General features: G+C 43.4%; 1 protein-coding gene across 1 annotated transcript; it reads left to right on the top strand.

Annotated features, from left to right (window-relative positions):
- The first annotated feature begins 223 nt into the window (after positions 1-223).
- Positions 224-22,923, top strand: cemip2 (cell migration inducing hyaluronidase 2). The gene is made up of 24 exons (XM_086111946.1): positions 224-421; positions 3,279-3,643; positions 3,962-4,102; positions 4,867-5,434; positions 7,990-8,159; positions 9,071-9,262; positions 10,416-10,585; positions 11,878-12,090; positions 13,325-13,530; positions 14,168-14,237; positions 14,605-14,733; positions 15,898-15,986; positions 17,511-17,642; positions 17,758-17,793; positions 18,137-18,292; positions 18,812-18,989; positions 19,064-19,279; positions 19,371-19,582; positions 19,750-19,932; positions 20,050-20,269; positions 20,441-20,542; positions 21,238-21,383; positions 21,454-21,560; positions 21,647-22,923. Exons 2-24 carry the CDS (start codon positions 3,310-3,312, stop codon positions 21,847-21,849), a joined length of 4,173 nt encoding a protein of 1,390 aa, XP_085968072.1. The 5' UTR covers positions 224-421; positions 3,279-3,309; the 3' UTR covers positions 21,850-22,923.
- Positions 22,924-24,624: the final 1,701 nt, after the last annotated feature.

Genomic DNA, 24,624 nt, shown 5'->3' with positions numbered 1-24,624 from the left:
AATCGATACCACTCAACATTATAGCTTTACTATTCTCATGAAACTCCAATTAAAATATTTAAAAGTTACTATACCTAGTGTTACGGCCTTAAGTACGTGGTGTATTGCAGTATTACTTTACCAATCATTGAGGTATATTGTAATGACTGACTATCATGAATGTATCACCACTTCCTCTCAAGCCGCGCCTGCGCTGGTCCTCTCCTTTTGGTGGCTGAGCGGGTTGGCCGTCGGAGGCGGGGGCGACGACTGCCCATCAACAGCCATAGAAAAAAATCGACCATGTGTAGAAAAGGTGTATATAAAAGGCACACTGACAGCCAACGTCGAGGGTGAATCAGAGCTATTTCCTTCGTCTCCGAGTTGGCTTTCGGAGCGAATGGACGAGCGCGGCAGTGGGACAGCCCGACCAACACCGAAGGTAACTAACTCATCACAAAGCCGCCCGGGAGAGGATTCACATTGTGTCAGCTGATGCCGGGGTTCGTGAGAACCAGACATTCCCCCGAGCTACGAGAAAGCTTCACGACGATCCCCGGTGTTGTCTGCGCATGTCATGTCCTTCTTTTGTTATTTTAAAAACAAACTGTCAGAAATGGCAAAGGGTCTGCTAAGCTAGCACGCGTTCACATTTAATTTCCTCTTTTTGTTTCTGACTTATTAGTGACTCACTGTAATTGGGAAGATGTGGTCAAAACAAGACCGTAAATTATCTGTACTGTTGTTTAGTCATAATCGAATCCAAGTCAGTTTCCTTGATGCCGCTGTTACTGATGGATGCATTTTCCAAGAATGAGGAGAATACTGTCCTGTCCTTTCCACGGATCATTCATTACACGTTTGTGTCATTTCATGTGTCAGATCTGTGTCGTGCCCATTTGTGGGCTGCACAAGACAACAAATCGCTCAGCTGTATTTTTTTTAGTAGCAAAATTACTTCTTGTGAAACTGATCAACGTGTGAGGGTCTTTCGCACACATCTGTTTGATATTCAGTAGCAGGAGCTCCGGGAAATGTTGCGCGCGCGTGTGTAGCCTTGTGCTCAGTGTCATGTTCAATACCGAGAGATGTTGAAGCTTTCACCTCGACAGGAGCAGCAGCTCGCCTGTTTTCACTGGAAGGAATGTCTCCAATTAATCAACTTTGACTTTGATCAGTGGTTCAAAAATCTTTTGCACCAAATTCCACCTCAAAAGACATGCAGTTCTCTAAAAGTATCACCATCATGAACAACATTAAAATGCAGTAATACATAGGGTCTGGGCCATGAATCATCAATGAATTGTTTCTTTTTACCTGCAGCGGCTCCTCTCTCTCCTGTGGTTGAGAGGAAAGAAATTTAATCAGTGTTGTATGGTGCACGTGGAGCACATTTGACAATAAAGTTGACTTGACTTTTTAAATTTAAAATCAGAAATGATTTTTTTTCTGAAACTGCTTGTGATGATGATCAATAGTAAACATTTTGGTGGGTGTTACCCACAATTGGTTTGTACCAGTAATAGAGTACCTTAATGGTGGAAAAAGCTTGGAAATTATTGGTCTTAGTCTTGTTTTTTTGTTGTTGTTTTTTTTCTCCACAAAAACCTAGCATTTGAACAGGGGTGTGTCGACTTTTTATGTCCACTGGGTGTTTGAACAACATCTTAAATGAAGTCAGTGAAAGTGTGGTGATGACCTTGCCTGACTGCAGTGCAGGTGTGTTCAGTTCAAAGCCGAATGGTCAGCGTTTTGATTCGCGTTTTTGCTGAAATTCTGTTTATACAGACATTAATGATTGGGAGGTGATGTCACTTCAGTGGTTCAGAGGCCTTTTTTTTTGTTTCTGCAGCATCATCTCCTCTGCTTCTGTTTGTGTGTGCAGGTGTGTGACTGTCTGCTCGATATGTCGGTTTGTATTTGCTGACATGCGTGTGAGTGCAGCCCACTTTGTGCTACTTTCGTGTTTTAGTAGCAGCACTGGAAGTAGAACGCTGTTGCCCGACTGTAATTGTTGCCATCTGGTTCAACTGTGTTACTTTCAGGAATGTTGTCATCGTCCAGTATTTACAACCACCTTTTTGGACTTGGGATACCTTGCAGCCAGGGGGCAATTGAGTTACCTGATAATGTTTTGCATTAGAATTTCGTAATCACATTTCCTGTAATTGAGTCCTTAATTGGGTCCACCACATAAGTTTAATATATTACATGCTTTATATGTTTAGCTCATTTATTATAGTAGAGGCCTGGCTTGCGTGTCAGATTTAAAAAGCAAACGTAGTCACAGAGTGTAAATTTTTATTTTCCCTTTTTTGCCTCCTGTAGTTTATATGTTCATTTATGAGCTCTCTTAGTGTCGTTTCCTCACTGCTGACCTTTTCTGTCTGACTTTTTTTTTTTTTTTTTTTTACTTGCCTCCTTTGACATATGCCTTTAGACATGGGGTCCTCAACTGGTTTGTACAGCAGCGTATGTCGGAAACTCATAATTGCTCGACTGGAAAAATGTAGCCCCCCCCCCCCCACCCAAATAAAAAGGCAAAGCAAAATCCCTGCCTTAAAACTTTGCTGTAATAATATTTCCACACAGCCTTTTGTTACTGCAGACTGATGCACCACTCCATGTAGAAATAATTTGGTGTGATGACAGCGAGCCAGGAGGAAAGAGTGCAGAAAATAGAATGTTCAGATAATGTCCAAAGTTGGGGATCATTTTATACTTAAAACAGAAGATAAAGTTCAAAGTGTCCAACTAACATACCGAAACATGTAATTCATCATAAGCACATTCATACACAAGCTACTACGGCCACAACTAACGCCCGGCCGGGCCCAATACACAAACTGGCTTTTTTTTTCTCTTGATTACTCGATGAATCTATGTGATAATCTGTAGAATAACTAATTTAAAAAATATTTCATAGCTGCAGCTCAAGGTACAAGATTACTTGCATTACAGTGACTACCGCGGTCTCTGTCACCGCTATAGAAAGGGAACACTGTCATAAACCGATGACCCCCGCATAACAGTCTCGATTCACTCTTTACCACCGCTAATACGTTTCCATCAGATGGGTTCATTCAGTGCACACGCAAAAATGTGACTCAAATTACATGTTCACACAAACCCTATCCCAAAAACATTCCATGCTTTTGTTTTTCTTCTCTTTGCCACTTTTCCCCCCCAAAATCTTTTCCTAAGCGCCGACATGACTCATTTGTTTAAACATGCAGTGTTGAATGACAATTGTTTGTCTGAACCTCCCCCTCCTCTTCTGTGTTTTTGTTTCCTTTCAGATAACAGCAGGCGTCAGCCGACGTAACGACCATGCCGACAAGTGATGGTCCGAGCCGCTTCCCGGTCTTTGCGGCTCCCCCCAAAGGCAATCGCCAACGCTCGCCGGGCTACGTCCCCGGTCGGGTGGCTCCGGTCCGCTCGCCCCCGCCGGCCAAAGCGCCACCGCCGCCACCCATCAAACCTCATGGCCCGCCGCCGCAGCGACAAGCCACCCTCAGCCTGTCGGAGGAGAGCCAGCGTCGGGAGTGGGCTCAGAGCCTCCGGCTGAGAAAGAACACGCTCATCTGCTTCGGGGTGTCCATGGGAGCGTTCTTCCTCAGCCTCATACTTGTACTTAGTCTCACGAGTGGTGACATTTTAGACGGTAAGCCTTATAGATCCTTTAAAGCGGCGGTTGGCAAATGTTTTACACCAAGTAAACAATGAAAAAAAAATACTTGGCTCTTCAAGTGTCACCGTCATGACCAACAGTAGTGTAGTAGGTCGAAGTGTTCATCAAAAACGAGGCAATAAAGTACATTTAATGGTGTGGTAAGACATTATAACATGACGAACAGTTCAAACAATAATACAGCAGATGAACAACCTTCAAAATAAGAGACAACCCTTGAGCCGTGCTACCCCTTTAATAAATATCTTAATAAGTTAATGTTCAATGTGCTTTACACCGAATCCTTTGCAGAGAATTGTCCCGATCACAACCCGTCCCTGAGTAATTGGAACCCAGGCCACCAGCCAGACAAGGCCATTGTTGCGAGGAGGGGAGATTTATTTCGATTGGAGTCTTCTGCTACTTTCCGTTCACTCACCATCCAATCAGAAGGTAAGAAGCCGAAGAAGGAGCTACTTCAGATGATGAGCACTATTTTTCTACACACATTCAATGTCCACGAATGATTCTTTTTGGGCAATTACTTAGGTACACAAAACAGTCTGGATCAAACAGACTGTCTTAAGAGTAACGTGCAATTTTGATTGACACCATAAAACATTTTTTTAAAACATTGTATGTAATTGTAACATTTCCACTGGAAACGGGCATACCAAATAGGTGGAAGCTTAATGATCATTTTAATGACATATTAGAATCTCTTTAAGGAGGTTCTGGTGCCAGATTCACGTTGAACAAAATTATGCCAGGCGAGCTTGGACCCGCCCCCAAAATCTGTGCTCACTATTTGTGTTCACAAGCAACTACTGAATGAACTTCAATTGGTTACTTCTTGTACTTTTCCCGAAAAACGCCCCATAGTCCAAAAAATGAAAAATCCAATTTGTTAAAAATGGTAAATGATATGGATTGCACCATATCGTGTCGAAAGCGCTTTACAGAACTCTCTTCATTCGCTTATTTGACAACGTATCTACTGTATGTATTGAACCAAAGTGTACACCAGTACGTTGACGGAGTGGCGTTAACCTATGAACACGTTTTCCTTTTTAGTTTAAAATAGCTTACTTCAACTTCCAAGATCTCTCGTCGGACCCCGCCCAACGGCATAAACCAGGGTGTTTTCCAAGACCTGATGCTGTAGCCTGCGAGTGCTGCCATATAGGTGAACTTAAAACTCCAACTTTCCGTCGCAGGTCGTGTCGTGTTTGCGGACAATGCTGACGGCTCGAAGAACATCACCTTGAGAACAGGACATATCCTGATTGAAAATGGCGGAGCCCTTCACATCGGTGCAGCCAAATGTCGCTACCGTTCCCACGCTGCCATCGTGCTCACGGGACGCTCCGACAGCAAGGATGTCCCTGAAGTACCCGGTCTTGGCCGCAAGTTCATTGCTGTCATGAGCGGTGGAACGCTGGAGCTCCATGGCACAGAACGAGTCTCCTGGTCTCTATTGACCAAAAGCGTGCCTGCCTCTGGCCTGACCACAGGGGGCGACACTTTCCAGCGAAACTTTAGCAGAGGCATCAACCTGCGTGTGGTGGATCAGGACACGGCCGACATCCTACTCAGGGAACGTTACGACACCCACGAATCCCGCAATGACAGTCGCCGGCTCACCCAGCTGCTGCGGTCCCTGCCGGCGGGTCGCATCGTCACGCTTGCCGTCGGAGACTCGGCCGTCAAAAGTCTTCTGGACGAAACTAAGAAGGCCATTGAAGAGACGCTTGGCAGCAGATACGTCTACGATCTCAAATACAGGTGAGGACGCGTGTTGCGCATGTACTGAATCGACTATGGGGTAAAAAACAAAACATAAACATGAAGCCAACGTTTTTTTGCCAGTTGGTCTTTTGAGTGTGCCACGCTACTATCATACGCGGTATATAAACTAGCGCCTGTTGCAACTGGCTCAATTACTAGACCTAGCGAGTGTTGTGAGAAAGCTCTCGACACTGCGGTATTTTACTACCGCAGTTTCCACTTTGTGACAGGGAACAGTTTTCTTGCACTTCCTCTCGGATTAAGTTTGTGTACTTTTCATGACCAAGTCCCTCATGCCCAGAATAAATCCCGGAGACTTTCATTCTCCTCATTGATTTGTATTTGTTTCCCTGCATGTCTCCCTCCACTGATGTGTTCAGCGTGGCGGGGTTTTCCCACTTTCAAGTGATACCATATTGAAGTCTTAATTTTCCTGGTGAGCGGTCAGCAGAAACAGAAACAGGTGAAAATGTTGATTTAGGAAAAAAAATAAGTCCAGAAGTCCTTGAGCTTCAGGGGGAAATTGCTGTGCTGATGGACTTTTGTTGTGCGTCATTGGGAGGATTTTTTTTTTTCTTGGTTCCTTCAGACTCAATTTGGTTTATTTTCCTTTGAAACATTCTCACTTTTTGACACCTCACTACGTGGACAACCAACAACAACTCTTTGCTGTGTCGGCTTTACTCTTTGGAATAATGCTCTCTTATACTGTCCCATGTGGAATTCTACCTTGAAAAATTCCGTGGCATTTCTCATCCTGTTTTCTCAAAATTTCCGCTCTCTGCTAGGAAAGGAAGCACACGCCAGATATCAAGGTTATAGTCGTAAAGTTTCCAGGATTTGTACAAAAAGATTGGCTGTTCAGGAAATGTAGTGTCCATCTCTCCTCTTTCTTTAAAGGACAAACATATTGACGTAGATTGTTGAATTGCTCGATTGGGCTTTATGTATCTAACACCCATGAGCACATATGTTTCTTCCAGTCTGAGTCTAGCGGTACTCTGGATTATTTGGAGCCGGACCCGGCTCGGTCGCCTCTTGGCAGTCAAGTCAAATGCTAAGCCAGTTTCTCCAGTGTCACGTTTCACTCTCGGGTACCGAGCCAGCACAGAGGTCTTCGCAGAAATCCACTCAAATCCACAACACAGCGCTTCAAATGGCTCAGATGATAGCGCCCCGTGTGCGTGCGTGTGCGCGAGTGTGTGTGTGTGTGTGTGTATACACAACTGCTTACATGCACACTTTCTAATCTTTCAGCATTTATTGAAGGGATTTAACCGCAGCTCTCTGTGGATTTGCCTGATAGGAGAACTCCAGCTGACGTATATTACACAGTGTGCAGTTCAAAGTCTCACTCGAGTTGAGAAGTCTTTCCATCCATAGAACTGAGTGGGACAATGAACGCTTGCACAAATAGCGTGGGACTGTCACGGCAACACAAGCTATCCATCTTGTGGAGCTGCGTTCTCTCAACCTCAGAGCGTCATGAATTTAGAGTCATTTCAACAAAATAATTTCACTCCGCTTAAGTATTCCAAAATAAGGTTGCTAAAAAAACAAAAACAAAGCATTTTTGGGACAGAAAATGAGCTCGAACTTGTTTTGGAAACCAAAGTCAACCGTCCTTCAGTAGGCCTTTTGTATTTAATGTTTTTGTCTCCCAGGAGAGCCGTGCACACTTTCACACACCCAGCAATAATGAGGTAGTTTAAAGGCTGTGAAGATCAACCGGTGGCCGAGGCTGAAGGGAAAAGTGCGCCGTTTGCGCTCTCCCTTGTGCTTCCTGCTCGCGCTTTTATCAGCACTCGCAACACGGCGCGAGGTGAAAGGTTCTTTCCCCCGGGAAGATCTCCACTTTGACAGTACAGTGCGGTGCCCCACATGGATCCACTTTGTGTGTCTACTGGATGCACTGTACCACTTTCATCCTCAAAAAGACAGTGTTTTTTTTTAACCAGGATTTAACTTTTTTGTTTTCTTTTTTTTTTTTTTTTCCATGCAGAACTTTGAGAGAATCTAAATCTGCCTCTACTAGTTCAGAGACAGTCCTCCAGTGGGTGGACATGTGAAGGCGTGTTTGATGATTTATGACATATTATCTTCCTCCATAAGATGCAAAGTCTTCATACTCGTTTGGAATCTTGACAAAACGAAAATAATTACGACATATGAAATTCAGGACAGGAGTCTGACAGCATCCACACCCTTCGGGCGCCACCATTCGGATGATATCATCTGGTGTATATTTTTAAACACTTGCGTACAAAATATGCTGTCGCCTTATTGCCAGCCGATTGTTGACGCATTGTATACAGAAATCACGACTGAGATGTGTGTGCCACCTTGCTACATTCCCAAAGTCAGTTCCTGGTTCTTTGGTTGCTTTGATACCCTTTTATGTTCTTGCATCACCGGTACTCGTGGTGGCGTCACACTTGTGTGGTTGAAATTTGCTGATGTCATATTTTGTGACGCCACATGTGATGACACTTTTTGTCAGCTCCTGACTTTTAGAAGAAAACAATTTCTCCTCCTCGCCCGGATCTCTGCAGGCAGGCATGGGCTTTGGTCTCCGTGGTGGGCGGTGGTAACACGTCATGCTCGGAGGACGTCAGGGAACACGAAAACCACGACACTGGAGGGAGAGCCGTGGCAAGGCGGAACTTCACCACCGTCAACGGCGTGCGCTTCTCCGTCTCGGCCTACAGCGAGTGGAAGAACGGTGAGGAGCGCACAATGGTATAGTTGTGTCGAGCATAAGCTATTCTTAGAGACTATCGTCGTTGTACTGTGAATTTTTAGTTTTTAGTTTTTTTTAGATATTAGAGAATGCAATGAATCGTTTGCATCGGATTTTTAAAAAAACATTTAAATTCCCATCCCTTTATTGAAAACGGGATGAAAATTAATTAGGATACAGTTTCTGGTTTGGACCCTTACATCAGAAAATGGGCAAAAATGTTGATCATGGTTTTCCAAAGTAAAAGCAAATGTTTTTGTTTTGTTGTTTTTGATTTTGTTGTTTATTCAACACAAACGTGCTACAAAAATTGGATATTTACTGTTGAATAGCTGAAATTCCAAGCATTTGTACAGTTTGAAATGGGTAAAAAAAAAAGGGCTGGAAACAATTTCACCGATTATAAACAAGATTGATTCATTTGATAATCGATGAATTGTTTCACTTGTCATTTGAACAAGGATGTGGATACTTATTTTCAGTGTAAGTCCTGGATATTACCTTGAATGAAATGTAGAAACGCCTTATGTACTCATATATTTTGAGAAATTTGACTTATCGGCCTGATGAACTCGCAATGCGGAGTTGTGATGGGTTTTTCTTCAGCAGGCGCGGAGGTAAAAAAAAAAAGAGGTGTGTCAGATGACCCACAGAGATTAGGCCTTTGTGACCACATCATTATGACAAATACGAGGCTTTTAAATCACGTAACATTCCCTTTGCGCTGTTTATTCAAGGCGACTGTACATATGCACACCCCGTCAAACATTAATAGAGACAGGAGGCTTCTCTGCTTCCCCCTTTTATTGTGATGTTTCCCAGAAAAAATGTTGCATGGCAAATCCCCGTCATTCCTTTTTAAAAATTGGAAGTTCATTATTTTCCTTTCCTAGGGTTCCCAATCTCGGGCTTTCAGGTGGATGCGGTGGACCAAGTGGTGCTGAATCTCCAGGATGAGGTGCAGCAAACCTGGCACCCCGGCAATCAGATTGTTATTGCCAGTACAGATTATTCCATGCATCAAGCTGAAGAGTTTACCCTTCTACCCTGCCCTCATTGCACCAGCACGCAGGTCCGAATACAAGGTGAGACGGCGTGCTTTCGCCAACCCTAAGACGTGGTTTAGTTTTTGCATTATCCTCCGATAGATAGTCAATTTTTAAATTTTTTTAAAACTTTGGTTTTAACACAATATTTATCACGAAAAGCTCCTCCTTTGGATGTTTTTTCTTTTTTTACTTCACCCTAATGTTCTGACCCAAACGTTATTGTCCATCCTAATGTCAGACATATTTTTCATTGCTCCATTGTCGGCAAAGACCAACTCCCTTCCTGCAGAAAAGGATGCGATAAACCGCGGGTCTTGACTTTTGAGTCTCTGTTAAAACCAAGCAGCTGCTCTGCATTGTCACTGCCAACAGCACTTTGGGATCTGATTTGTTTTTGTAAGCGTCTGACCAAGTTCTCTTCCAACTGTATATTATTTTAGTGGATCGAGTGTGAGGTGTGGCTGCGGCTAAGCATATTTTTGTAGTGGGCAGTAAATATTTAACTTAACTCTTTGGAATACTCCACTTTTGGTTCGTACAATGGATCGTCCAAATTTCAACGCAATGCGTGATACTGGTTGGTTCTCCATAATTTGTTCTTTTGAGGAAAGCAATTTGCTCCTGGCTCAAACTCTTTCCCCCCCTGAAATCCTAATTTCCTGTCTCATGGATGTTTGAAGTAACATTTCAACATTCTTAACTAGGGATGGGCAGGTACTGATCGAAGAGTAAATATATACCGGTATTAAAAAAGTGGTATCAAACATCCCCATTCTTAACCGTCATACACGTATAAAGCGAAGTTAGCAACTGTATTGTACAAATAAAATTAAGTAAAATGACTCATCTTTTGAAGATTGGGACAGACATGTTACTCAGGAGGAACAGAAAAAAGCTTCTCTGGTATCTCCGTGCTGGTCATTAGCAATTATGAGTTCTGCTCTATGCTATTTATGTTAGCATCTGTTGCATAAAATTAATTTGTGGGATTGTGATTTGATTTTTTTTTTTTTTTCGTGTTGGAAGTACTGCGCCGGTACCGGTGAGAAACCTAGGTGAACGGTTCAGCCCACGGGTCAACACGGTTGCCAGTACATCCCTTCCCGGCCCGTCACATTCTGATAGCGTTTCTCCTGTTCTGCCAATTCGCCAAATCCTCTCCTGCTGACTGCATGTGTGTGCTGCACAGGGAAGCCTCTTTACAGCCACGTTGGTGAGATCATCGATGGAGTCGACATGCGCGCTGAGGTGGCGCTGCTCTCCAGGAACATTCTTATCCACGGAGAAATGGAAAACTCCTGCTACGGAAACAACTTGTGTCAGTTCTACAGCCACGACACCTACGGAGGCCACATCAAGGTTTGTAATGTGATAGCGCAGACCACTTGCTTTGTGTTCCGAGGTGCTAAATTGGGCTGAGGGTTTCTGCCTGCTTGAGACTGACATTACATTCTCGGTGAAACTCTGCCAATGTTCTGTTTTTACCTCTGGTGCTAATGAGGGGCATTATTCATTTTCCTTGCTTGTATCTTTTTTTCTACACTCTGTCATGGCCATTTATCCTCCATCTTCCCATGTCCTCTTTAGATTACCATTCTGTCTGCTCCATCTGGAAATATGCACAAGGCGGCCTCATCTTAATGTCTTCACCAATGTTCCCTCTAAGCTTTGCGCGTGCATGTCAGACACAGCTCACTGAGCTCAGGGGATTTTGTGCGAATGCTCAAGACGCATGGAAAATTTGAGGGAACATCGGTCCTCACCTTATGCACCTGCGTTCCCAGGGGTACTCTAAATATTTGTAAAGCTGACATGTTGGCGTTTTAATTCCATTCTCTGAAAAGTACTCAACTGGCTCAAAATTGAAACTCGGTTCCCTGCAAATAGCTCCATTGACAATGGTTAAGCGGCAATGAGGCTAACGTTGTCCGGGAATGCGCCTCATCATTAAAAAAATCCAATCTGCAATGACAAAATACAATTGTATACTGTGATAATTAAGTGAAAGAATCAAATTGATGAACACATTAGACCCACATTGTTCACACCCTGGTCATATTTCAGTTAAAGTGCATGTTTACTTGTTGAATTGTTTTTCTTCTGGCCGTAAATGACACAATAAAATGGCAAAAGACTAACAAGCTCCAGACCATGAAAAATGTGGACAATTTTTATTTTGTACATTTTGACCCACGACCACTAATCATCTAAAATCAAAATCTAAAAATCTCTTGGAATTAGGAAAACAGCATCCTAGTGTAAATCCATAGTTATTCGCTATAAAATGTTTTTGTTTTGTTTGTTTGTTTGGTTTTTTTTGGCGTGTACAACATGTACCATTTTGCAGTTGTGTCAGCGCAGAACTGAGAGCGTGAGCTGTCATGTGTGCTGAGTTACCGCTTGCTTGAAGGCTTTACCAATCCCCCTTAACGAAAACCAGACCATGTGGTTTACGCACTACCAGTACATACACACACAGACCAAAGACCTCTTAGAGTGTTTGTTTGCACTTCATTATTACGTACGTGTGGTTTATGCTTTTGAACTTTGCTGTCTGTGTAATATTAATCATCAGCCTTCACAGAGCCAATGTGGTCTACTTTTGTAACACACAATCGGATTCTCTCCCCCGCTCTCCCCCACTATGTCAGATCTTTGGAAACTTTTCCTCGGTGCATCTGTCTTACGTGGAGCTGAAGAACATGGGCCAGCAGAGCGAGAGGAGTCGCTACCCGATCCACTTCCACATGTGTGGCGACGTGGACCAGAAGGGAGGCTACTGGGAGCCCACCTATGTGGACGGCCTCTCCATACACCACTCCTTCTCTCGCTGCCTCACCATCCATGCCACCAATGGCTTGCTGGTCAGTAGTTCGGTATAAAAACTGTTGAAGATAACGTGTCTATTTTGACACTTGTCTTTCTCACATTCTTCATCAAATGGCTGCCACTGAGAACTTTCTGCCATACTGTGTAAAATGCAGACCTTCAAAATAAAAGCGCATCAGGCTTATCACTTTATTTGGCACTATTGTGGCTTTTTCATCAGTTACACAACCATTTTGTGCTTGCTATTTGAATGTGATAGTTAAATAAGCTGCCATATTGCCCAGGAATGTGTGGTGATAGTGTTATTATAATGCATACTTTTAATTTGAATGTCTGACTTTTGACAGGATGTATTGTGTTCCACAAATGTTGCAGAGGAAACAGGAAGATTATTGCTTTGAGTTGTTTACAAAGTTTGGATTGAAGGATATGCTTTGCCCTCTGTTGATATACACGACTTAGGAAATGCTTCTGATGAGCGTGAAAAAATGAAAACCGAGGTTCCACTTTAAATTTGTACATTGCGGTACTCCCCAAGCTCATGTACAAAAGCACATTTTGATTGACGTAAAGCGTTTGAGGGCGGTTGTCGACATTATCACTGTCTTGACGTCAATGGCTCATCATCTCACTTGGCTTTCGTCCTTGTGGCTTTTGTATGGCCATCGTTTTTCTCTCAGCATCAAGGAAATGGAAAGTACAATGTTGTTTTGTACACAAAATGCCAAGATGAACTCAACTCATCCTTAGAGCTTTCCTGTCAACATTCTGCCACGAGCAATTGCCAGCCAATTTCCCTCAGCGCTAATCAGTAAACCCTTTTGTGGGAACGCCACCGTCATCGGTGACGCTTTCCCAGCTCTTTGTTTGTGCAAAAGAGGAAGTCAGACACGATTAGTAATGCGCTAAAACACCCCTATGTGAACCTTGAACTAAACTATTGTGGATAATGACTTCCTGAAAAGACAGGAACCCTAAGGCTGAGCATTTTTCATCTGCCACCTGGCTTCAGATGGATTCCACAAAAGAAAAGAGGCGCATGACAGTTTTTGACAAAAAAAAAAAAAAGTATTAAATAAATCAATTGTGTTAGATAGTTGGTAACAAGTTGACTCAAATGTCAAAGTGACTCCGCATATAATCTGTAGCATTTAGGAGGCAATTGATTAGGTGATTGATAGCAATTATTATCTTGATTTTGAGGCTTTTCGTTCATTGTCTAAAATTGATTGTCGCCAAACAAAAAATGGTTTGTGTCTCCTTGACCAGGTGAAGAACACAGTGGGCTATGACACCCTGGGCCACTGCTTCTTCCTGGAGGACGGCATCGAGCAGCGGAACACTTTCTACCGCAACCTCGGGCTGCTGACTCGACCCGGTACTCTGCTCCCGACTGACCGCAATGAGACCCTCTGCCTCAGCATTAAAGACAAAGTCTACAAAGGCTACACTCCCTCCCCGAGCACGGAGTGCAAGTAAGCGAATATTAGCAAAAATAATCAAATATGAAGCGCCTCCCCTCAATTGAATACAGGAGACATGGAAGAGTTTTTCAGTCCATAACAGCTTGACCCGGAAATCAGCAAATATGCAACTTTGCAAATGCCGAACCATGAAAACGGGAGTGTTCCCTGTCTATATCCCAGCAGCTCATTCTGAATTTTAAGATGGTTCTGATGTGGTAACACTGCTGCAGTAGCATCAATAAATGAGATCGTAGGAGTTAAAAGATACCCATGTGCAAACTTAATTGTTGAATCAGGGAGTCACCGTGGGAAGAGATGGCGTCGACGCACTTTGATGGACAACAGTCAGTCCAATTCCACATGAGAGGCACAACTTTTATCTGTGAAACAACATTCACTCCTCTCGAACGGATGTTTTTCCATCACAGTCAGAGAAGTGCCACTGTGAGAGAACCTCCGATGTCTGGTTCCAGCAGTTTTCTGTGCTTGTGTGTTTTGGCTGGGCCGTTCCTGTCCAGGGTTTATGTTGGAGAGCTCGATTATTGGGGAATGTTTGAGAAAGATCACCGATTTCATAGTCTGGTCGTCTCCCATGTGCCTCGCCGCTGCCCTCTTCATATCCTTTTGTGCTGTGATTGTTTTCCAGGGCGGTTTCAACCTTCTGGATCGCAAACCCCAACAACAATCTAATCGGCAATGCTGCTGCCGGCTCTCAGGTAATTATACCAAGATCCCTACATAAATGAAAAGATCCCCGTGGTGAATCATTTCGTGCGTGTAACAAATTGATCTGTCAATATAAAAGGACTTAAGAGTCCTTCTTCGGATTTGGCGCGATTACACCGCTGAGGCGCTTTGATATAATAAAATAGAAGATGCGGAGAGGTACCGTATGTAATGTCCTCCCAGGTAGGGGATATTTTTTTGTACATCGTAACGTGTCGAGCACCACATCTCACGCGGAGTTCCGCATCTGGTTATTCTGCCTTCCTTCAGTCGTCATCTTTGCGGCTGACTGACAAGCATGTTAGATACCAGCTCCAAAATGTAATTGACCTTGTCACCTTCTTTTGTTTGTTCCAGGACGCTGGCATATGGTTTGTGTTCCACAGCTCCTCCACAGGAGACTCTCACGGCTTGGTACCAGAAACGAAAGCAGAACTAACCCCACTGGGCATTTTCTACAACAACCGCGTTCACTCGAACTTCAAGGTAGCGCAAGGACAACATACTCAAATTAATTAGGGAGTCAATATCACCAAAAAAAAAGAAAAGTGGCTTTGGTGTCCTTATCAGAATCACTCGGTCATCATGAAAAGGTAGCGGAATAATGAAACTTGAAAACATTTGCATATATGAATCTTAAAATGTATTTCCGACATGTTATATGATGTTTTTTTCCAATGGATGTACGCCATTTTGAGATGTCGCTCTGCTAACTCCTCGGTGTCTATTAAGTGCTTAAATTAGAATAAGATTCACATTGCATAGTGAACTAAATGAAGCTGGGGGGGGGTGTTTGGTTTGTTTTTTTTGTTCAGCGAAATATTCGTTTAGCAGCACACATTCAGCTTGCCAAGTCAATAATGTTGCTAAGTGAGGGTCCAACATGTGCTCATTAAATGCTAACATGAGCGAAAACGTCCACCGCGTCAGCAAGCACGCACATTTCGCTGTTGTCGTGTCCATTTTACAAAGTAAAAATGCGTGGGAGCTGGGCCAGTCTGTATTTCCAAGAGTGTAGCATCTCCTCAACGCAATGGATATGAAGTTCAATCCAAAATCTCAATGATTTTTGGGGTGAAATGGAGTCTCAAAAGTACCTTTTGGTGATATTCACTCAAGTCTTACTTGACTTTGGTGAGCGGCAAAATACGATGTTTTTACATGAAGTGCGTAACCCTCTGCTGACTTGCGTGGGTGTTTTACACACACACACACAGAAACTGGCTGTAGAACAAGCCTCTCTGTTGTGTAATGACAGCGGTCGTCAGGTGAACTGTGAGTTCTTTGTCCGCTCTGAGAGGGAGCGAGTGAGGGAGAGAGAGAGCGAGAGGAAGCGGCCCAACTATACTTTGCACAGACCGCAGGATTGACACACAGCATTTTTTCTTACACCCAACACGCACATTCAGGCACATTTAAACCATACAAAACGAATTATCTTATTAAGCGTGTGTGTGTGTGTGTGTGTGTCTGTGTGTGTATAAATAAAATTACCCACACCCCCATAACTCACAGTGGTCTTGTGTGAGCTCTGGAAGTCAGTTGACTTGTGCTCTCACGCTGTAAAAATATACCATATTATGAAATACTGCAGAACTTGGATCCTTGTACGGTTTTGTCAATAACTGCCTTTGTCTTGTCACCATGCAGGCTGGGCTGTTCATTGATAAAGGAGTAAAGACCTCCAATGCAAGTGCCGCAGACCCCAGAGAATACCTTTGCTTGGACAACAGTGCCAGGTGTGTTAATTTTATTTTCAGATTTTCTTCTTTTGTTTCATACAAATACACTTGAGCCTCTAATGTTGGAATGCCTCCAAGGTCATACAATCCAGACCGATATGATTCTAAAACCGTGCGTCACCTGAGAGACCTCTGGATGCGAGTTGTGCTTTTTCATTTGCTTATTATGACTTTTTTTTGCACCCTCATTTTAAAAGATGTTAGCGGACCTGCTGAGAAATGAGATGAGTGAGGATCAAAGGATTAACTGTGAAGTGCGTTTTAGCTTTTGACATATTTGCAGTGCTTTGCTAAAACAACAGCCCGAGATGCAGACTCGGATTTAAGCATTGCATTGTCAGTCATCTCTTGAAATGAGTTATGGGTAAGTTCATGCTAATTAAAAAAAAAAAAAAATCATTTCACAATGGTCGTGTTGCTTTTACTGTTTTATGACCATTAATAACATGTACTGTTGCGTGAAACATTGTCTGCACCACCGTTAAAGGCTTGATGATGATGATGATGACTGCGTGACTCTCAAACAGGTCATCTCTGTTTTCATTTTTATGGGGGGGAATCCAAATCAAGCAAAGCGGAGATGGTTCAACGTCATTGAGCAAATTTTCTTTGACCTTAGTGCTTTTCCTGTCCAGTAACAGGTTGTGTTACATCTTATTGCTTGTATTTCACAGTTTTCTTCCGAAATATCTTTTTTTTTGGCCTACTTAATTTTGTCTGCATGCCTGAAGTTATTTATAGCTCTCTCCAAAGCAGTATATTTTTTGCGGCCTTAGCTGTCGGTATGCTGGATGGTCATATTACTACAGTGTCGCATTTTAGCGGAGGTCCCGACAGGTTTGTGTTGACAGAAATAACAAGGTTTCACACATAACCGTGTCCTCTCTTCCCAAACTCGGCCCTCGGCTCCACGGAAAAATCCGACGTATCCACTGGGACTCTTGGCCATGCTGAGTTGGGGCGGGAATTGGAAATGTTAAAATGTGTGCTCAGTGCTAATATTACACGTGAAAAGAGAGCGTGGTTTGTGACACCGGGAATATGATTTCAGATGAACAAAATTGCACGCAGAGTACTGTGGTCTATATTTGTGTGTTTTCATGGTGCCCACAGCTTGCACTGATCAGAATCATAAAGGGCTGAAAATACGACGTGCCCCCTTTTTTTCTTGATGGCTGCCCTTTTGGCCAAAATAACCACTCGTAATCTCGTTTGGCACCCCGTACCAAAGCCATGAATATCTTCACCCCAAATAAATCTGCCCTCTCGTGCCACCCACAGGGCATAGCAAAGAAGGCTTGCAGACAAAAGTCTTCATGGTTCATCAAGATTTGATACTTGCATTCTATAAACTCATCTATGCGTGGCCAGTTATTAGTTATTATCTGAGCTCATTTTCTCGAGCTGTCAGGCTTTAAATCTGTTCACAATCTCGCATTATGCGCGAAGGGATTTGTTGAAGGCAGATGATGGTTGAAAAGTGAAAAGTTGACGCCATTTTTTTTCTGCTTGACTTGTCAGATTCCGACCTCACCGGAATGCGGATCCCAACCAACCTCGAGTGGCGGCGGTCATCGACACGCTCGTCTCCTTCAAGAACAACGACATGGGGGCGTGGATACGGGGCGGCGACATCGTCATCCAGAATTCCGGGTGAGACAATTACCGCAGAAATCATGAACCGTGTTGAAATACTCTGAAGATTTTTTTGGAATGCCAAAAGTATGACATTTCTCTATCAAGTCATTTGTTTTGTCTTTGTGAACAGCTTTGCAGACAATGGAGTGGGATTATCCTTTGCCAGGTGCGTACATATGGGAACCCTGAGCCCGTATCAGGCTTCAGGCAGCTGTTTTCTTCACTTCCTCACCACTCACTCAACGACATTCATCTTTTGGCTCTTTATACCAATGAGTCTCAAATCTGGTCGTTGTATGACTCCCTCAAATGGTATGCCAAAATATCACGTCATTCAATCGAATTTAAATTATACTTGTTTTTACGAATAAAACATTGAGAATAAAAATAATTAAATAAAACCTTTTCTGGAACAGGTTTGAGGATCACTGCTGTAGACGAAAGCCATGCTTTCGGTTTTTTTAAAATTTTTTTTAAAACTTTGTCTTAACTTCCCACTCCTGTTGCAGTGATGGCAGCTACCCAAAGGACGAGGGCTCCAGTCAGGAGGTGACGCAGTCTCTGTTTGTGGGAGAAAGTCGAAACCGGGGCACCAACGGAGGACAGAATAAATACTGGGGATTAGGAGGGACCGATGGGAAGATGAGAACTCTCCCGAGAAACAGGTGAGGCAAGACGGGGGTCTATAGAAGTGAAAAGATCAAACAGATCTACGTACAGAATGGGAAGGAAGGTGTGGATGAAAAAAATAAACAAGGAACTCGGGCGGTACTGCAGTTGCTTGTGTATTGCATGAGGCTGTGGAAGGAAGTTCTTTGCTGATTTACTGCCAGACTAATGAGCTGGTTTCTTCAAGCACGCATATAGCTTCCTAGAATGACATGACTCATGGCTGCATTTTGATGACATCATCCAAAATGCCTCTTTTTTTTCTCCTTGTGTAGAATTTCTAATGAAGTTGATGTCACCGTTTCCTCCATTATTCCTGGAAGGGAATTTAAGAGCATCCAAATTCTAAACGACATCACTCGTAAAAACTCGAAAGCCATGATATAATCTTCAATACTATGTTCGAACCTTTAAATTATTCACCAATTAATGTATTAGCTTGTTCTGAATTGTAAAATGACACTGCGCATCCACTGTTACCAAACAACCAACTTGCGCACGCTTCTCCACTTTAGAACGTTCCCAATCCGAGGCTTCCAGATCTACGACGGCCCGGTGCGGCTGACCCGCAGCACGTTCCGCGGTTTCATCCCCACGCCCGAGCGTTACACCAGCGCAGTTGGCTTCAGCCTGAAGAACACCTGGCAGCTCACCCCGCGAAACAACATGTCACAACTCCAATTCCACGCCACCGTAAGCACTCTCGCATCCACTTTTACGTTTACTCACTCAATCCCGCAAACGCCCTCCGCATACCCCATCCTCAGGTGGGTCTGCGGTCGTTTTTCGGTCGTCCGGGGCAGTGGTTTGAGGAGAATGACCTGGATGGAGACAAGAATTCAATCTTCCATGATGTGGACGGCTCAGTGACAGGCTACAAGGACACTTACGTGGGCAGGGCTGACAATTACCTAATCCAGCATCCTAGCTGTGTTCACAAGCCTCCGTGGAATGGAGTGATATGCAGCGGCCGCTACTCTCAGGTGCAGCAGAGGACACTCGCACCTCACTCGCATCCAATGGAAAATGTATACGCCGTTGTATAATCGACACTCTACCTCACCCTTTTGTCAGGTGTATATCCAGACCCAAGGTGCTCCCAGCCTCACTCTATCCATCAACAGAGACGAGTACCCCGCAGCTCCTCTGGTTCTGAGGGGTATTAACAGCCAGGGGGCGCTGTCACAGCAGTATCAGCCTGTTTTGATGATGAGCAAGAGCTATACACTGCACTGGAACGGAGCCGCACCCAGAGAGGTTGTCCTCTCCCTCATCAACTTTGACAAGTGAGACCACAAACGTGTGACTGAGATCAATAGCTATATTTTCAACTTTTTAAAAGCAATATACATTTCGGGCTACCACTCTGAAATGAGGGAGATAATAATAAGAAAAGTCAACGTCCTTTTTTTCCATCCAGTATGTAAGAGGACCTATGTTTCTTTTCCATTAGAGATGACTGGGTGCTGTTCGGACTGTGCTACCCACCGGCGACCACCTTCCAGATTGTGGCCGACATCAACGACAGGCAGAGCAATACTTTTGATGACATCACCGACTATGGGCCCGTGTTCTCTCTGTCTGATCTGGAGTCTAGACCGATGGATAGGAAGTACTACTTCGACCAAAATGTCGGGTGAGAGAGGCCAAGTTGCTTAGTTGCATCAGCGTGATGTGCGAGTACTGTAAAGTTTGCACATCTTTATCCTCTACTTTTTATCTTTATCCCCCCCCCCCCCTCCAATCCCCCCAGCCTGCTGTGGCTGTACCTGCGGGCCCGCCATGGTCGTGATGGTCACAGCTACTGCTCGTTCAAAGGCTGTGAAAGAGTCAAAGTCATGGCCACAACGTCCTCCCAGCGGACGTGCAACTGCACCAGTAACGCCTACCCCAAGTATGCCAAAACCCCCTCAGCTGTCCTGCCTATGCCGGCGCCAGACACGCAACCCTGCATGGACTGCGGAGCCAAACAGGTTCGGTTTTGTTTTTGTTATTGGAGAATTGTGGTATCAGCCACTCAATCAGTTGAGCCCGAGTAAAAACCGCTACAAGCTGCAGATTGAGGCAATATGGCAGAGGAGCACCGTAGCATGATTTTCGTGCATTGTGTCGGCCCCAGTGACTTTTTGTTTGTGTTTCCTCAGCGTGTGTTTACCAGTGAGCCGTGGACGTCCTACCTCCAGACGCAAGTCAAGTCTCTCAGTGTGAAGGAGCAGAAAAGAGGCGACAACATGTCCTTCATTGCTGTGAGCACACATCACACTTCAGCCAGCCACTAATTAGGGTGGAAAATTTCCACGAGAGGTTAAGCTGGGGAATTTGGAAATATTAAGTATGAACAGAAACCTTTTGTTTTGTCAGACGCGAAGATCCATGTAAAATCCTACAGCTCAAAACATTATCAAAGCTTTCAATTGCTTCGTGGTCAATTTCTTTGGAGAATGAAATACGCCTCATCCCAAAATGCACCCCCCTCCCCCCCTTCCATCCAAAAACACACCAGCAATGTCCCATTCAGAATGCAATTTTAAAAAAAACATTTTCCTCAAACTTAAGCCTCTGTGTTTTTGTGAAACATGCTCTTCAGGTTCACCGGTACTTGCATGAAATCATTTTTTCCAGGATTATGCTGAATGATATTTTCCTGGGTTTGTTAAAATCCTTTATTCATATCTAAAGTTAAATTTAGTAATTTCCTGTTTTCTTCCCATTAGTTCCCACAAAATCCCCTTGATTGCCAGTGTTTAATAACGCCTCTAAGCTCCTTGAGTCAATCTGAACATTAGGTGCCTTTAAGACCTCTCCATTTCGCAAATCTGATCTCTTACATTAAACATTGAATTATGTAGATTTGTCATGCTGTTAAAAAATGCATATTGCTCGCTGACAAAATGAATACTTTTTTTTTTTTTTTTGCTGTTTATGTTTATCTCTCTATCAGGTAAATGAGGAGATGATGCCCTTCACTCAGCCCGGCTATCTCGTGGTCTCCGTAGACGCCTGCTCTGGCAAAGTCACCAAGAAAGCATCATTTGTCAAGATGGACGCCAAGATGAAGCAGCACCTAACGACCGGAATACCAAAGAGGCAAGTGCCGAAACCTAAAGTTTTTGTCGGCTGGAAATCTGGCTGACTTGTTTGTCGTCCTGGTGAACAGGTCCATCGTGCTGATGGCAACCCGAGGCCAACCTGAGGGTCTGCCTGATGTCGCTCACTATCTCGTCCCCTTCGGTTTGGCCAAGGCGGCCGACTTGCACAATAAAGGTCTGTGGCGATGACTTCTACTCTGACTATTACCCGCATGTGGTGGGATCACAAAACCCAAAAAGCAAATATTTCCTTCCCTGCAGAGAGTGTGGCACTGTGGGCTTTCCAGGGCAGCACCTCCCCGCCTCCGTGGGTGTGTCTCCAGGCGGGCCAAGGGGACCACGTCCTGGGCTTGCAGGAGCGCTTCTTGCCGCTCGCTCTCCAAGCGTATGGCTGTCCGCCATCCGCGGCTCAGCAGACACGCAGGGACCTGGAGCTGCTCAAACAAGCCATGGGACCTCAATGAACCAATGTGAACTAGACAAACATACACACCTGGCTGATGAATGTGAACTGCTGAACTTTAATTTATTAACAATGGCATATATGTTGTGTTTGGTATGTTGTGTGTATGTGTGAGGATGGGCCTATAAGTCAATGCACTTTTATTTAAAAAAAAAAAAAAAAAAAAAAAAGGCAAAACAAGCCCAGGTGAGCAAATGGACCTTTTTGCAATAAGGCTTGGAATAACAAACGAGAAGACAAATCAAGCAATTATATTCTTTTATGGTTTAATAAATGAGAACGGGAATCTCAGCGCGGTGCATTTGTCACAACATGAAAACAATTGAAATCACGTTAGGCGGGGAGCAAAACTGGAACGAGACATACTCGGGATCAATCAATTCAAACACGACTGCGACCGAGAAGCCAACATCGTGTCATAAATAAAGCTGACGGGGCTTAGGTGTGCAAAACAACACGCCATATTCACATGCATATTTAAACAAGTCATTTCCGGCGAGGTTGTTCTGCTTTTGCCTTATTTCAATATACATTTTGTTGTGTAACTGGAAAACCACCTGATGTTGTACTGCAGCCTTATGTGAAGCACCTTTTCGAGTGAATGTCTTAACGGGATATTTAAAGTGTAGGCCACGTGAGCTGCCGTGAGAGCCTTCTCAAATATCTATACACAGCGGAATGTGAAGACATTCCCTGGCGTACACAATAGATTGTTGAAAATAATTTAGCAGCTGTGCTTTGTGTTGAGCGTATCCCTTTGAGTGTAAATCTTTTGAGAGGCCATTTTGGATGTGAGCAGGGCTCCCCCACTGCGCAGTGATACGTGCCAATGAGTGACTGACGACAAGTGTGTGAATATGTGACTATGTGTGGCCTTGTAACCACTCTACTGTTTAAAAAGGGCAAATCCATGAGAGAATTGTTTTTAAAAAACTGTAATTATAGTGTTTTATAAGTCATTCTGTACAACTTCTGGGTGAACTGGTTTTCTATAGTGTTTTTATTTCAATATGGATACCTGGCATTTGTTATGAGGATGTTACTGAAATAAACATGTATGCTTTGTTGTAAAGTTCTTCTGAGTCTACATCATTATTTTACCAAAAAACATCCATTATAGTAAGATTGGTTGTTCCAGAACAGGTTATTGTAGTTCACCAAAACTAATGAAAAACATTGTCGAATAATTTCATACATGAGCCTTCGGACTTCAGTTGAAATTGATTTATTTTGTTTCTACGGTATGGCAAAAACTGTTGGGGAATTGTAGTTTACTTTATTACTGCTGTAAAAACTAAGGAAACTAAAATAACTGAAATTCGAAAAACAAGTCAAAATGAATTAAAATATTTTTTTCTAAGCGAATATTTAAGATACATTATGAAAACGTGCATATACTGAGAATTATGTAGCATACAGTTGTGGGGATAGTATTAAATATTTTTTTGTGTTTTTGTAGGTGGCGTGGCTAAAATGGCGCCGAGTGAGGCACTTTGGCTTCGGCACGAGTTGCCCCTACCCTACTATTAAAGACCCAGTGTGCTTCGTTAGCATCGACTGTTACCTGGCACAATTTAATGCATTTTCCCTAGATGCCACCATTTAAAGTAAAGAACAGCTCGGTGTCATTATTATCGTTGCCCATCCTTGGTAGAGGCTACCAATTGCAAGCCTGGGCACAAAATGCACTTTGCATGGTTAATGGACGCCATGTTGTGTCATTCCCAGCAATTTTTCCCCCAGCAATGCTTTGCGTTAGTCTCGGACAGTTTGGGGCCCTTTCGAGTGGACAGACAAGGCGTGAGGAAGGATACATCGTTTCTTGAAAAATGCAAAAAGACGACGCCTCTGGGAGGTAAACTCTAAATATTAATCTAAATCGTGCATCACTACTTTAAAACGGGACTTCTCGCCAGCGCACAACGCCCCTTTCTGGAGGTCTCAAAATGGTTTTTTGGGGGGGACTCTATTTGTTTTGTAGGTCGGTATGTCACAATGACAATCATCTACGATTAATATATACTTTTTATTCTTATTAATTGTTCCGATCAGTTTTTTAATACGATAATTTACTGTATATATATAAATATATTGCCTAATTTTATATTCTGCGTGATTTTTAGTGTTATTAATCGTTTTAATTAGTTGGGGTTGTTCATGGCATTCTCTTCTATGGACTGTCAAATTTACAAGACATTTTAAATGTCTTGTAAATTTACGGGGACTTCAACTGTATCAATACAAGTGTTTAGTGAAAATTGAAGGGGACATTTTTATCGACCGCTTAACACTTTCCATGTACAGTGCCGAACATCTAACTATTTGAATTTTTGTAAAGCGCTTTGTGACTGCTGAAGCTCTGGTGAAAGTGCTATATAAATGAATATATATTGTATTGGACTGTATTTTGTGCAAAGAGGAGATTCATGGATGCAGTGAGGGAAGACATGCAGGTAGTTGGAGTCAGAGAAATATGGAAACTAACGACTCGCTGTGGCAACCCCTGAAAAGGGATAAACCGACAGGAGAAGAACTGTATTTTGTGCAATCGTTCCAACCGTTTGTCTTAATCAAGTTGACCACATGAGGGCAGCCTAGCATTTCTAGCATAAGGTTAGAAACGACTGTCTTTCCACAACTCAGCCCATTACAAAAAAAAATAAAGAAAAGAATAAAAGGAAGCGCAAAGGTTCCATACTGCACACACACCGCATGGCTCACATAGTTGCGTAGAAATACTGGCACATTATTCACATTATTTTGAAAGATGATTGAT

The sequence above is a fragment of the Hippocampus guttulatus genome, chromosome 5 (genome assembly GCF_054856545.1).
Source record: "Hippocampus guttulatus isolate MCC_2025c chromosome 5, RoL_Hgut_1.0, whole genome shotgun sequence".
In the NCBI taxonomy this organism is placed as follows: domain Eukaryota; kingdom Metazoa; phylum Chordata; class Actinopteri; order Syngnathiformes; family Syngnathidae; genus Hippocampus; species Hippocampus guttulatus.
Note: the sequence above shows the minus strand (reverse complement) of the source record. Positions and strands in the feature narration are given on the sequence as shown.